The sequence below is a fragment of the Oncorhynchus nerka genome, linkage group LG10, assembly GCF_034236695.1.
Source record: "Oncorhynchus nerka isolate Pitt River linkage group LG10, Oner_Uvic_2.0, whole genome shotgun sequence".
In the NCBI taxonomy this organism is placed as follows: domain Eukaryota; kingdom Metazoa; phylum Chordata; class Actinopteri; order Salmoniformes; family Salmonidae; genus Oncorhynchus; species Oncorhynchus nerka.
In genome coordinates, this window is record NC_088405.1 from 11,165,239 (window position 1) to 11,180,007 (window position 14,769).

General features: G+C 46.9%; 1 protein-coding gene across 2 annotated transcripts in view; it reads right to left on the reverse strand.

Moving 5' to 3' along the window:
* LOC115117144 (homeobox protein Meis1) overlaps nt 1-14,769 on the reverse strand; it is a 213,816-nt gene that overhangs the window by 20,529 nt on the left and 178,518 nt on the right. For both annotated transcript variants that reach the window (XM_065023006.1, XM_065023005.1), the window contains exons 10-11: nt 2,832-2,890; nt 1,320-1,409 (exon numbers count right to left, since the gene is read on the reverse strand). In XM_065023006.1, coding sequence (XP_064879078.1) covers nt 1,320-1,409; nt 2,832-2,890 — 149 coding nt within the window. The remainder of the gene's footprint in view (nt 1-1,319; nt 1,410-2,831; nt 2,891-14,769) is intronic.

The window sequence follows — 14,769 nt, forward strand, 5'->3', positions numbered from 1 at the left end:
GCCAACCTAGCCATGACATCAGTCAGCCAACCTAGCCATGACATCAGTCAGCCAACCTAGCCATGACATCAGTCAAAAACACCTCACAACGTGACATGGTACCAGGAACAAGACAGAACGAGCTGAAACCTGATGCCTACGAGCTGCCGGTCACGTCGATGCGTGTGCTGATGTTATCAGCCAACCTGTCTATAGGACAACCCAAATGAAAGGAGACCTTTGGTCTAGCTCCTCTATAGGTGACAGGAAGAGGCCAAAGAGCCAAAGAGGTAGAGGAGGAAGGGCTAGAGAGGACCAGGGGAGAGAGATGGAGAGAGAGAGATGGGGAGAGACAGAGAGAGAGAGATGGAGAGAGAAAGAGAGAGAGAGGGGGGGAGATGGGGAGAAACAGAGAGAGAGCGAGAGGGAGAGAGAGAGAGATGGGGAGAAACAGAGGGAGAGATATGGGGAAAGATAGAGAGATGGGGAGAGACAGAGAGATGGAGACAGAGAGAGAGAGAGAGAGAGAGAGAGAGAGAGAGAGAGAGAGAGAGAGAGAGAGAGAGATGGAGGCTTAATGGCAGAATTTGGTGATTAGGCCCAATGGCGTGAGACAGAGAAAGACTGAGAAGGAAGGAGAGACAGAGGAGTTGCTATGTGAGGAACTTCACCTGTACTACTGTAAGAGGTGGTGGTGTGTGTGTTTTTAGGACACCCTGGGAATTGTCTACACCAAGGACTTGTGGGAAGGCAGGCATTTGTATGGCAGACCAGACCAGACGAAACCATAGAACAGACGAGAGAGAGAGAGAGAAGAGGAGGGAGAGAGAGAGAGAGAGAGAGAGAGAAGAGGAGGGTGAGAGAGAGAGAGAGAGAGAGAGAGAGAGAGAGAGAGAGAGAGAGAGAGAGAGGGAGAGAGAGAGAGAGAGAGAGAGAGAGAGAGAGAGAGAGAGAGAGAGAGAGAGAGAGAGAGAAGAGGAGGGTGAGAGAGAGAGAGAGAGAGAGAGAGAGAAGGGGGAGAGAGAGAGAGAGAGAGAGAGAAGAGGAGAGAAGAGAGAGAGAGAGAGAGAGAGAGAGAGAGAGAGAGGAGGGAGAGAGAGAGAGAGAGAGAGAGAGAGAGAGGGGAGGGAGAGAGAGAGAGAGAGAGAGAGAGAGAGAGAAGAGGAGGGAGAGAGAGAGAGAGAAAGAGAGAGAGAAGAGGAGGGAGAGAGAGAGAGAGAGAGAGAAGAGAGAGAGAGAGAAGGGAGACAGAGACAGAATGAAAAGACAGACAAAGGAAAGAAAGAAAGATGAAAGAGAGAGACAGACAGACAGACAGACACGCCGAAGGAGGGTCTTACCAGGTGGTCTGATTCCCATGTGCTGCTGCCCGTCCATCACGAAGCCCCCCATGGGTTGTCCATCTGGGGTGTAGGGGGCTCCTTGACTTACTGTGGGGGCGGGGGGGGCATTGGTCAATTAGTGCTATTAATTAAGACTCAGTGGCTTTAGCTGAAATCATCTTTTGGTCTGTTGGGTGCATAAGGCCTGGGATGGTACTGCCTTGCCTTGTCTTTCATCCTTTACCCAGCAGCCTCTAGTAGCACTATAAGGATGACACTGAATAATAGAACCAGAGCCCACATCTGTTCTAATGAAGCTGATTCTACATTTATAAATAGTATTACTTCAACTAAAATAGAAAGTGAACTAATGTACATTTCTCAGGTCAGCGGATCTACATATCGGAAGGAATCTTTTCAACAAGATCACTGAAAAGCATTGAGGAAAAGAGAAAAATAAGAAACTAGAAAAATAAGATATTTAAATAACTATAAAATATTGTAATAATAGTGTAATATAAATACGTGTATCAATGTGTTTAAATATAAACAAAGCTCACCACAATGCTTTATCAGAGACAGAGGGCTAGAAAAGGCAGCAGGCAGCACATGGTAGATGAGATAAACAGGTAACTGGAGAACGACCTGTTCTCTCTCCCCTTGTCCTGCTCTCCTATAGAAACCCACTTACCTCTGATACAAGCTGTTTGGGGGTCAGTCAAGCAAAAACAAGAGCTCAGGCCCAGTGAATGTCTTTGAACTCTACTGAGCTCCTAATGCCACCCTGACCTCTGACCCCTATTACAGGTAATAAACTTTACAGCAGTCCAACCCAAGCCCATGCACCAGGGACCCAACACTCACTCACAGCAGCCGCAAGAAGGGGAGGTTTGGGGGGGGTAAAGCGCGGGGGGTTGTGGGGTAACGAGAGGGGGGTAGCTGGAGCTGGGAACCCAAACAAAAGTCACCTCCCAAAACACTGAAACTGAAATTTGTCAATGCCTCTGTGTTTTGGTTTGGTTGGAGTTTGGGGGTTTGGTTTAAAAAAAATGTTGGGGGGGAAGGGGTGTGTTTATTTGGACAAACTTTGTTGAGGACACAGCTAGGGTTGTTTAAAACAACAACAGACAACAACAACCCATTCTTCGTGAATATTAACCCAATATGTATTATTATTATTAACCAATCATGTTGTTATTATTTAATCGTGTTTTAATAGTTTTACATCATGAAATCGTTCATTGGCATAAATTAGGGACTCAACATGTCAGAGTTACTGTATTAGTGCTGAGCTTCAATTCAACTCAATTCAATTAAAGAACGTTTATTTAGGATGACTGTCGAAAGGCTTGTTTTAGTATGTGGTCAGTCACTCCTTATTGACACCGCGATGGGTTTGGTTGTTTGTTTTAGGGGGGGTCCAGTATTTACCGGCCGAGGAAGCTCCAGGAAAGGGAGAGGGACCGGGTGCATGGCTTGTGGAGGCCTTTCGCCTGCGAGACTTGAATACAGTAACTATGGGAGACTTGCCTGCACGGTTCGACTGGTCGATCATGGGCTGAACTATTCTCCTTCTGGCATTGATGAACCTGTAGGACACAAGGAGAGAGAGAGAGGGGGAGAGGGGAGGGAAGGAGAGAGGGAGAGGGGAGGGAAGGAGAGAGGGAGAAGGAGAGGGAAGGGAAGGAGAGAGGGAGAAGTAGAGAAAGAGAGAAACATGGTTATAATCTTTTGAAGAAAGATCCAAAATTAGGCAGGTCTCGATCATCACAAAGAAAAATAGCAAAAATCAACATTTAAAAGTTTGATATACAGCTACAAAAAATACACTGTCAAAACCAGCTTCTCCTCAGATTATATCAACTAGCCTTGACAGCCTCTCCTCAGATTATATCAACTAGCCTTGACAGCCTCTCCTCAGATTATATCAACTAGCCTTGACAGCCTCTCCTCAGATTATATCAACTAGCCTTGACAGCCTCTCCTCAGATTATATCAACTAGCCTTGACAGCCTCTCCTCAGATTATATCAACTAGCCTTGACAGCCTCTCCTCAGATTATATCAACTAGCCTTGGCAGCCTCTTCTCAGATTATATCAACTAGCCTTGACAGCCTCTCCTCAGATTATATCAACTAGCCTTGACAGCCTCTCCTCAGATTATATCAACTAGCCTTGACAGCCTCTCCAACTCCTTGATTATATCAACTAGCCTTGACAGCCTCTTCTCAGATTATATCAACTAGCCTTGACAGCCTCTTCTCAGATTATATCAACTAGCCTTGACAGCCTCTCCTCAGATTATATCAACTAGCCTTGACAGCCTCTTCTCAGATTATATCAACTAGCCTTGACAGCCTCTTCTCAGATTATATCAACTAGCCTTGACAGCCTCTTCTCAGATTATATCAACTAGCCTTGACAGCCTCTTCTCAGATTATATCAACTAGCCTTGACAGCCTCTTCTCAGATTATTATATCAACTAGCCTTGACAGCCTCTCCTCAGATTATATCAACTAGCCTTGACAGCCTCTTCTCAGATTATATCAACTAGCCTTGACAGCCTCTTCTCAGATTATATCAACTAGCCATGACAGCCTCTTCTCAGATTATATCAACTAGCCTTGACAGCCTCTTCTCAGATTATATCAACTAGCCTTGACAGCCTCTCCTCAGATTATATCAACTAGCCTTGACAGCCTCTCCTCAGATTATATCAACTAGCCTTGATTATATCAGCCTCTCTTCTCAGATTATATCAACTAGCCTTGACAGCCTCTCCTCAGATTATATCAACTAGCCTTGACAGCCTCTCCTCAGATTATATCAACTAGCCTTGACTCTCCTGATTATATCAGCCTCTCTTCTCAGATTATATCAACTAGCCATGACAGCCTCTTCTCAGATTATATCAACTCAGCCTCTTCTCAGATTATATCAACTAGCCTTGACAGCCTCTCCTCAGATTATATCAACTAGCCTTCTTCTCAGACAGCCTCTCTCTCAGATTATATCAACTAGCCTTGACAGCCTCTCCTCAGATTATATCAACTAGCCTTGACAGCCTCTTCTCAGATTATATCAACTAGCCTTGACAGCCTCTCTCAGATTATATCAACTAGCCTTGACAGCCTCTCCTCAGATTATATCAACTAGCCTTGGCAGCCTCTTCTCAGATTATATCAACTAGCCATGACAGCCTCTTCTCAGATTATATCAACTAGCCAGCCTCTCCTCAGATTATATCAACTAGCCATGGCAGCCTCTCCTCAAATTATATGCCTCTCTCAAATTATATAAACTAGCCATGACAGCCTCTCCTCAGATTATATCAGCCTCTCCTCAGATTATATCAGCCTCTCCTCAGATTATATCAGCCTCTCCTCAGATTATGTCAGTCTCTCCTCAGATTATATCAGCCTCTCCTCAGATTATATCAGCCTCTCCTCAGATTATGTCAGTCTCTCCTCAGATTATATCAACCTCTCCTCAGATTATGTCAGTCTCTCCTCAGATTATATCAGCCTCTCATCAGATTATATCAGACTCTCCTCAGATTATATCAGCCTCTCCTCAGATTATATCAGACTTATTATATCAGAGCCATCTCTCCTCACTAATGCATTTAGATTATATCAGCAATTTTAGTTAATGCATTTCTCTCCTGTCTGAAAGAGATGTTCCATCTAATGCTGAACTCAATTCACGATTTGGGAGTCTATTGCTGAGATCAACTCACGAGTTGGGAGTCTAATGCTGAACTCAATTCACGATTTGGGAGTCTATTGCTGAGATCAACTCACGAGTTGGGAGTCTAATGCTGAACTCAATTCACGATTTGGGAGTCTAATGCTGAGATCAACTCACGAGTTAGTAACGTGCTTTAATTCCTGACAGTACACCCTAAAGCTAACCCCGATAGTACATCCTAACACTAACCCTGACAGTACACCCTAAAGCTAACCCTGACAGTACACCCTAACCCTAACAGTACATCCTAACTCTAACCCTGACAATACATCCTAACCCTGACAGTACATCCTAACACTAACCCTGACAGTATATCCTAACCCTAACCCTGACAGTATATCCTAACACTAACCCTGACAGTACATCCTAACACTAACCCTGACAGTATATCCTAACACTAACCCTGACAGTACATCCAAACCCTGACAGTACATCCTAACACTAACCCTGACAGTACATCCTAACCCTGACAGTACATCCTAACCCTAACCCTGACAGTACATCCAAACCCTGACAGTACATCCTAACACTAACCCTGACAGTACATCCTAACCCTGACAGTACATCCTAACACTAACCCTGACAGTACATCCAAACCCTGACAGTACATCCTAACACTAACCCTGACAGTACATCCTAACCCTGACAGTACATCCTAACCCTGACAGTACATCCTAACACTAACCCTGACAGTACATCCTAACCCTGACAGTACATCCTAACCCTAACCCTGACAGTACATCCTAACACTAACCCTGACAGTACATCCTAACCCTGACAGTACATCCTAACCCTAACCCTGACAGTACATCCTAACACTAACCCTGACAGTACATCCTAACCCTGACAGTACATCCTAACCCTGACAGTACATCCTAACCCCCTGACAGTACATCCTAACACTGACAGTAACCCTGACAGTACATCCTAACCCTGACAGTACCCTGACAGTACATCCTAACACTAACCCTGAGTATATCCTAACATAACCCTGACAGTACATCCTAACACTAACCCTGACAGTACATCCTGACAGTACATCCTAACCCTGACAGTACATCCTGACAACACCTAACCCTGACAGTACATCCTAACCCTGACAGTACATCCTAACCCTGACAGTACATCCTATCCCTGACAGTACATCCTAACCCTGACAGTACATCCTCCCTAACCCTGAAGTACATCCTAACCCTGACAGTACATCCTAACACTGACAGTACATCCTAACCTGACAGTACATCCTAACCCTGAACATCCTAACCCTGACAGTACATCCAACCCTGACAGTACATCCTAACACTAACCCTGACAGTACATCCTAACCCTGACAGTACATCCTAACCCTGACAGTACATCCCCTAACCTGACAGTACATCCTAACACCCTGACAGTACATCCTAACACTAACCCTGACAGTACATCCTAACACTAACCCTGAGTATATCCTAACACTAACCCTGACAGTACATCCTAACACTAACCCTGACAGTACATCCTAACACTGACAGTACATCCTAACCCTGACAGTACATCCTAACCCTAACCCTGACAGTACATCCTAACATCCTAACCCCCTGACAGTACATCCTAACCCCTGACAGTACATCCTAACCCCCTGACAGTACATCCTAACACTAAACCCTGACAGTACATCCTAACCCTGACAGTACATCCTAACCCTGACAGTACATCCTAACACTAACCCTGACAGTACATCCTAACAGTACATCCTAACCCTGACAGTACATCCTAACACTAACCCTGACAGTACATCCTAACATCCCTAACATCCTAACCCTGACAGTACATCCTAACCCTCCATAACACTAACCCTGTGTTAGTATATCCTAACACCCCTGACAGTACATCCTAACACTAACCCTGACAGTACATCCTAACCCTGACAGTACATCCTAACCTGACAGTACATCCTACCCCTGACAGTACATCCTAACCCTGACAGTACATCCTAACCCTGACAGTACATCCTAGTACATCCTAACCCTAACCCTGACATCCTAACCCTGTACATCCTAACCCTGACAGTAACCTAACACTAACCCTGACAGTACATCCTAACATCCTAACCCTGACAGTACATCCTAACCCTAACCCTGACAGTACATCCTAACCCTAACCTGACAGTACCATCCTAACCCTGACAGTACATCCTAACCCTGACAGTACATCCTAACACTAACCCTGACAGTACATGACAGTACCCTAACACTAACCCTGACAGTACATCCTAACCCTGACAGTACATCAGTACATCCTAACCCTGACAGTACATCCTAACCCTGACAGTACATCCTAACACTAACCCTGACAGTATACATCCTAACACTAACCCTGACAGTACATCCTAACCCTGACAGTACAGTACATCCTAACCCTGACAGTACATCCTAACCATGACAGTACATCCTAACCCTGACCATCCTAACCCTGAACCCTGAGTAGTAACATCCCTGACAGTACATCCTAACCTAACCCTGAACCCTGACAGTACATCCTAACCCTGACAGTACATCCTAACCCTGACAGTACATCCTAACCCTGACCCTAACCCTAACCCTGACAGTACATCCTAACCCTGACAGTACATCCTAACCCTAACCCTAACCCCTAACCCTGACAGTAATCATCCTAACCCTAACCCTGACAGTACATCCTAACCAAACCCTGACAGTACATCCTAACCCTGACAGTAACCCACTGACAGTACATCCTAACCCTGACAGTACATCCTAACACTAACCCTGACAGTACATCCTAACCCTGACAGTACATCCTAACCCTAACCCTGACAGTACATCCTAACCCCCTAACCCTGACAGTGACAGTACATCCTAACACTAACCCTGACAGTACATCCTAACCCTGACAGTACATCCTAACAGTACATCCTAACCCCTAACACTGACAGTACATCCTAACCCTAACACTGACTGACAGTACATCCTAACACCTAACCCTGACAGTACATCCTAACCCTGAAGTACATCCTAACCCTGACAGTACATCCTAACCCTGACAGTACATCCTAACCCCTGTGTTAGTACAGTACATCCTAACACTAACCCTAAACCCTGACAGTACATCCTAACACTAACCCTGACAGTACATCCTAACCCTGACAGTACATCCTAACCCTGACAGACCTAACACTAACCCTGACAGTACATCCTAACCCTGACAGTACATCCTAACCCTGATCATCCTAACCCCCTGACAGTACATCCTAACCCTAACCCAGTGACAGTACAGACAGTACATCCTAACCCTGACAGTACATCCTAACCCTAACCTGAACACCTAACCCTGACAGTAGTACACCCTGACAGTACATCCTAACCCTGACAGTACATCCTAACCCTGACATCCTAACCCTGACAGTACATCCTAACCCCCTGACAGTACATCCTAACCCCCTGACAGTACATCCTAACACTAACCCTGACAGTACATCCTAACCTAACCCCCTGACAGTACATCCTAACCCTACCCTAACCCTGACAGTACATCCTAACCCCCTGACAGTACATCCTAACCCTGACAGTAACCCTGACAGTACATCCTAACACTAACCCTAACCCTGAACCCTGACAGTACATCCTAACCCTGACAGTACATCCTAACCAGTAACCCCCTGACAGTACATCCTAACCCTGACAGTACATCAGTACATCCTAACCCTAACCTAACCCTGACAGTACATCCTAACCCTGACAGTACATCCTAACCCTAACCCTGACAGTACATCCTAACATCCTAACCTGACAGTACATCCCTAACCCTAACCCTGACAGTACATCCTGACAGTACATCCTAACACTAACCCTGACAGTACATCCTAACCCCTGACAGTACATCCTAACCCTGACAGTACATCCTAACACTAACCCTGACAGTACATCCTAACACCTGACAGTACATCCACTAACCCTGACAGTACATCCTAACCCTGACAGTACATCCTAACCCTGACAGTACATCCTAACACCCTGACATCCTAACCCTGACAGTACATCCTAACCCTAACCCTGACAGTACATCCTAACCCCCTGACAGTACATCCTAACCCTGAACCCCAACCTGACAGTACATCCTAACCCTGACAGTACATCCTAACACTAACCCTAACCCTGACAGTACATCCTAACCTAACCCTGACAGTACATCCTAACACCTAACCCTGACAGTACATCCTAACCCTGACAGTACATCCTAACCCTGACAGTACATCCTAACCCTGACAGTACATCCTATCCTAACCCTGACAGTACATCCTAACCCCTGACAGTACATCCTAACCCTGACAGTACATCCTAACCCCCTGACAGTACATCCTAACCTGACAGTACATCCTAACCCCCTGACAGTACATCCTAACCTGAAGTACATCCTAACCCTGACAGTACATCCTAACCCTGACAGTACATCCTACCCCTGACAGTACATCCTAACCCCTACAGTACATCCTAACCCTAACCTAACCCTGACAGTACATCCTAACACAGTACCCCCATAACCCTGACAGTACATCATCCTAACCCTGACAGACAGTATCCTAACCCTGACAGTATCCTAACCTGACAATACATCCTAAGTACATCCTAACCCTGACAGTACATCCCTAACCTGACTAACCCTAAACCCTGACACAGTACATCCTAACCCTGACAGTACATCCTAACCCTAACCCTGACAGTACATCCCCCTGACAGTACATCCTAACCCTGACAGTACATCCTAACCCATCCTAACACTGAACCCTAACCTGACAGTACATCCTAACACTAACCCTGACAGTACATCCTAGAGGTGACTAACCCTGACAGTACATCCTAACACTAACCCTGACAGTACATCCTAACACTGACAGTACATCCTAACACTGACAGTACATCCTAACCCTGACAGTACATCCTAACACTAACCCTGACAGTACATCCTAACCCTGACAGTACATCCTAACACTGACAGTCATCCTAACCCTGACAGTACATCCTAACCCTGACAGTACATCCTAACCCTGACAGTACATCCTAACACTAACCCTGTGTTAACCCTGTACAACACTAACCCTGACAGTACATCCTAACACTAACCCTGACAGTCCTACATCCTAACCCTGACAGTACATCCTAACCCTGACAGTACATCCTACCCCTGACAGTACATCCTAACCCTGACAGTACATCCTAACCCCCTGACAGTACATCCTATCCCCTAACCCTGACAGTACATCCTAACCCTGACAGTACATCCTAACCCTAACCCTAACCCTGACAGTACATCCTAACCCTGACAGTACATCCTAACTAACCCTGACAGTACATCCTAACCCTGACTAACCCTGACAGTACATCCTAACACCTAACCCTGACAGTACATCCTAACCCTGACAGTACATCCTGACTAATCCTAACCCTGACAGTACATCCTAACCCTAACCCTGACAGTACATCCTAACCCTGACAGTACATCCTAACCCCCTGACAGTACATCCTACAGTACCCTAACCCTGACAGTACATCCTAACCCTGACAGACAGTAGAACCTAAGTACATCCTGACAGTACATCCTAACCCCTGACAGTACATCCTAACCCTAACCTAACCCTGACAGTACATCCTAACCCTAACCTGACAGTACATCCTAACCCTAACCCTGACAGTAGAACCCTGACAGTACATCCTAACCCTGACAGTACATCCCACTCAGTACATCCTGGTACATCCTAACCCTAACAGTGACATCCTACACAACCCTGACAGTACACCCTAACCCTGACAGTACATCCTAACCCTGACAGTACAGACAGTACATCCTAACACTAACCCTGACAGTACACCCACTCACCCTGCGGCCCCCATAAAGCACATGGTCACTCTGCTCCCACTCTCACACACACACACACACACACACACACACACACACACACACACACACACACACACACACACACACACACACACACACACACACACACACACCCCACCCTTACTCAGCTCAGCCTAAACCCTTGTTAACTGCCCCTGTGACCTATGCTGAGCTTTAGGAGTGAAGGATCATGGGGGTTGTAACTTGATTTATGCTCCTGCTGTTGGCACCACTGGACACTTCCATTTCATCTCCAGTTTTAAGGAAAAGACCACAACACTATTTTTAAATACACAATGAAAAAGGAACTAGTGGTGGGGGATAGAGGTGACTACAGAGTGGTAGAGGTGACTACAGAGTGGTAGAGGTGACTACAGAGTGGTAGAGGTGACTACAGAGTGGTAGAGGTGACTACAGAGTAGTAGAGGTAGGGGGTAGAGATGACTACAGAGTGGTAGAGATGACTACAGAGTGGTAGAGGTGGGGGGTAGAGCTGACTACAGAGTGGTAGAGATGACTACAGGGTGGTAGAGGTGACTACAGAGTGGTAGAGGTAGGGGGTAGAGGTGACTACAGAGTGGTAGAGGTGACTACAGAGTGGTAGAGGTAGGGGGTAGAGATGACTACAGAGTGGTAGAGGTGACTACAGAGTGGTAGAGGTGACTACAGAGTGGTAGAGGTGGGGGATAGAGGTGACTACAGAGTGGTAGAGGTAGGGGGTAGAGGTGACTACAGAGTGGTAGAGGTGACTACAGAGTGGTAGAGGTGACTACAGAGTGGTAGAGGTGGGGGATAGAGGTGACTACAGAGTGGTAGAGGTGACTACAGAGTGGTAGAGGTAGGGGATAGAGGTGACTACAGAGTGGTAGAGGTGGGGGATAGAGGTGACTACAGAGTGGTAGAGGTGACTACAGAGTGGTAGAGGTAGGGGATAGAGGTGACTACAGAGTGGTAGAGATGACTACAGAGTGGTAGAGGTGACTACAGCGTGGTAGAGGTGACTACAGAGTGGTAGAGGTGACTACAGAGTTGTAGAGGTGGGGGGTAGAGGTGACTACAGAGTGGTAGAGGTAGGGGGTAGAGGTGACTACAGAGTGGTAGAGCTGACTACAGAGTGGTAGAGGTAGGGGGTAGAGGTGACTACAGAGTGGTAGAGGTGACTACAGAGTGGTAGAGGTGACTACAGAGAGGTAGAGGTGACTACAGAGTGGTAGAGCTGACTACAGAGTGGTAGAGGTGACTACAGAGTGGTAGAGGTGACTACAGAGTGGTAGAGGTGTAGAGGTGACTACAGAGTGGTAGAGGTGTAGAGATGACTACAGAGTGGTAGAGATGACTACAGAGTGGTAGAGGTGACTACAGAGTGGTAGAGGTGTAGAGGTGACTACAGAGTGGTGGAGGTGTAGAGGTGACTACAGAGTGGTAGAGGTGACTACAGAGTGGTAGAGCTGACTACAGAGTGGTAGAGGTGACTACAGAGTGGTAGAGATGACTGCAGAGTGGTAGAGGTGACTACAGAGTGGTAGAGGTGACTACAGAGTGGTAGAGGTGACTACAGAGTTGTAGAGGTAGGGGGTAGAGGTGACTACAGAGTGGTAGAGGTGACTACAGAGTTGTAGAGGTGACTACAGAGTGGTAGAGGTGATTACAGAGTAGTAGAGGTGACTACAGAGTGGTAGAGGTGACTACAGAGTGGTAGAGTTGATTACAGAGTAGTAGAGGTAGGGGGTAGAGGTGACTACAGAGTTGTAGAGGTGACTACAGAGTTGTAGAGGTGACTACAGAGTGGTAGAGGTAGGGGGTAGAGGTGACTACAGAGTGGTAGAGGTGACTACAGAGTGGTAGGGGGTAGAGGTGACTACAGAGTGGTAGAGGTGACTACAGAGTGGTAGAGGTGACTACAGAGTGGTAGAGGTGACTACAGAGTGGTAGAGGTGAGAGTGGTAGAGGTGACTACAGAGTGGTAGAGGTGACTACAGAGTGACTACAGTAGAGGTGACTACAGAGTGGTAGAGGTGACTACAGAGTGTAGAGGTGACTACAGAGTGGTAGAGGTGGAGTTGTAGAGGTGACTACAGAGTGGTAGAGGTGACTACAGAGTGGTAGAGGTAGGGGGTAGAGGTGACTACAGAGTGGTAGAGGTGACTACAGGGGTAGAGGTGACTACAGAGTGAGGTGACTACAGAGTGGTAGAGGTGACTACAGAGTGGTAGAGGTGACTACAGAGTGGTAGAGGTGACTACAGAGTGGTAGAGATGACTACAGAGTGGTAGAGGTGACTACAGCGTGGTAGAGGTGACTACAGAGTGGTAGAGGTGACTACAGAGTTGTAGAGGTGGGGGGAGGTGACTACAGAGTGGTAGAGGTAGGGGTAGAGGTGACTACAGAGTGGTAGAGGTGACTACAGAGTGGTAGAGGTAGGGGGTAGAGGTGACTACAGAGTGGTAGAGGTGACTACAGAGTGGTAGAGGTGACTACAGAGAGGTAGAGGTGACTACAGAGTGGTAGAGCTGACTACAGAGTGGTAGAGGTGACTACAGAGTGGTAGAGGTGACTACAGAGTGGTAGAGGTGTAGAGGTGACTACAGAGTGGTAGAGGTGTAGAGGTGACTACAGAGTGGTAGAGATGACTACAGAGTGGTAGAGATGACTACAGAGTGGTAGAGGTGACTACAGAGTGGTAGAGGTGTAGAGGTGACTACAGAGTGGTGGAGGTGTAGAGGTGACTACAGAGTGGTAGAGGTGACTACAGAGTGGTAGAGCTGACTACAGAGTGGTAGAGGTGACTACAGAGTGGTAGAGATGACTGCAGAGTGGTAGAGGTGACTACAGAGTGGTAGAGGTGACTACAGAGTGGTAGAGGTGACTACAGAGTTGTAGAGGTAGGGGGTAGAGGTGACTACAGAGTGGTAGAGGTGACTACAGAGTTGTAGAGGTGACTACAGAGTGGTAGAGGTGATTACAGAGTAGTAGAGGTGACTACAGAGTGGTAGAGGTGACTACAGAGTGGTAGAGTTGATTACAGAGTAGTAGAGGTAGGGGGTAGAGGTGACTACAGAGTTGTAGAGGTGACTACAGAGTTGTAGAGGTGACTACAGAGTGGTAGAGGTAGGGGGTAGAGTGACTACAGAGTGGTAGAGGTGACTACAGAGTAGTAGAGGTAGGGGGTAGAGGTGACTACAGAGTGGTAGAGGTGACTACAGAGTGGTAGAGGTGACTACAGTGGTAGAGGTGACTACAGAGTGGTAGAGGTGACTACAGAGTGGTAGAGGTGGCTACAGAGTTGTAGAGGTGACTACAGAGTGGTAGAGGTGACTACAGAGTGGTAGAGGTGACTACAGAGTTGTAGAGGTGACTACAGAGTGGTAGAGGTGACTACAGAGTTGTAGAGGTGACTACAGAGTGGTAGAGGTGACTACAGAGTTGTAGAGGTGACTACAGAGTGGTAGAGGTGACTACAGAGTGGTAGAGGTAGGGGGTAGAGATGACTACAGAGTGGTAGAGGTGACTACAGAGTTGTAGAGGTGACTACAGAGTGGTAGAGGTGACTACAGAGTTGTAGAGGTGACTACAGAGTGGTAGAGGTGACTACAGAGTAGTAGAGGTGACTACAGAGTGGTAGAGGTAGGGGGTAGAGGTGACTACAGAGTGGTAGAGGTAGGGGGTAGAGGTGACTACAGAGTGGTAGAGGTGACTACAGAGTGGTAGAGGTAGGGGGTAGAGGTGACTACAGAGTGGTAGAGGTGACTACAGAGTGGTAGAGGTGACTACAGAGTAGTAGAGGTGACTACAGAGTGGTAGAGGTAGGGGGTAGAGGTGACTACA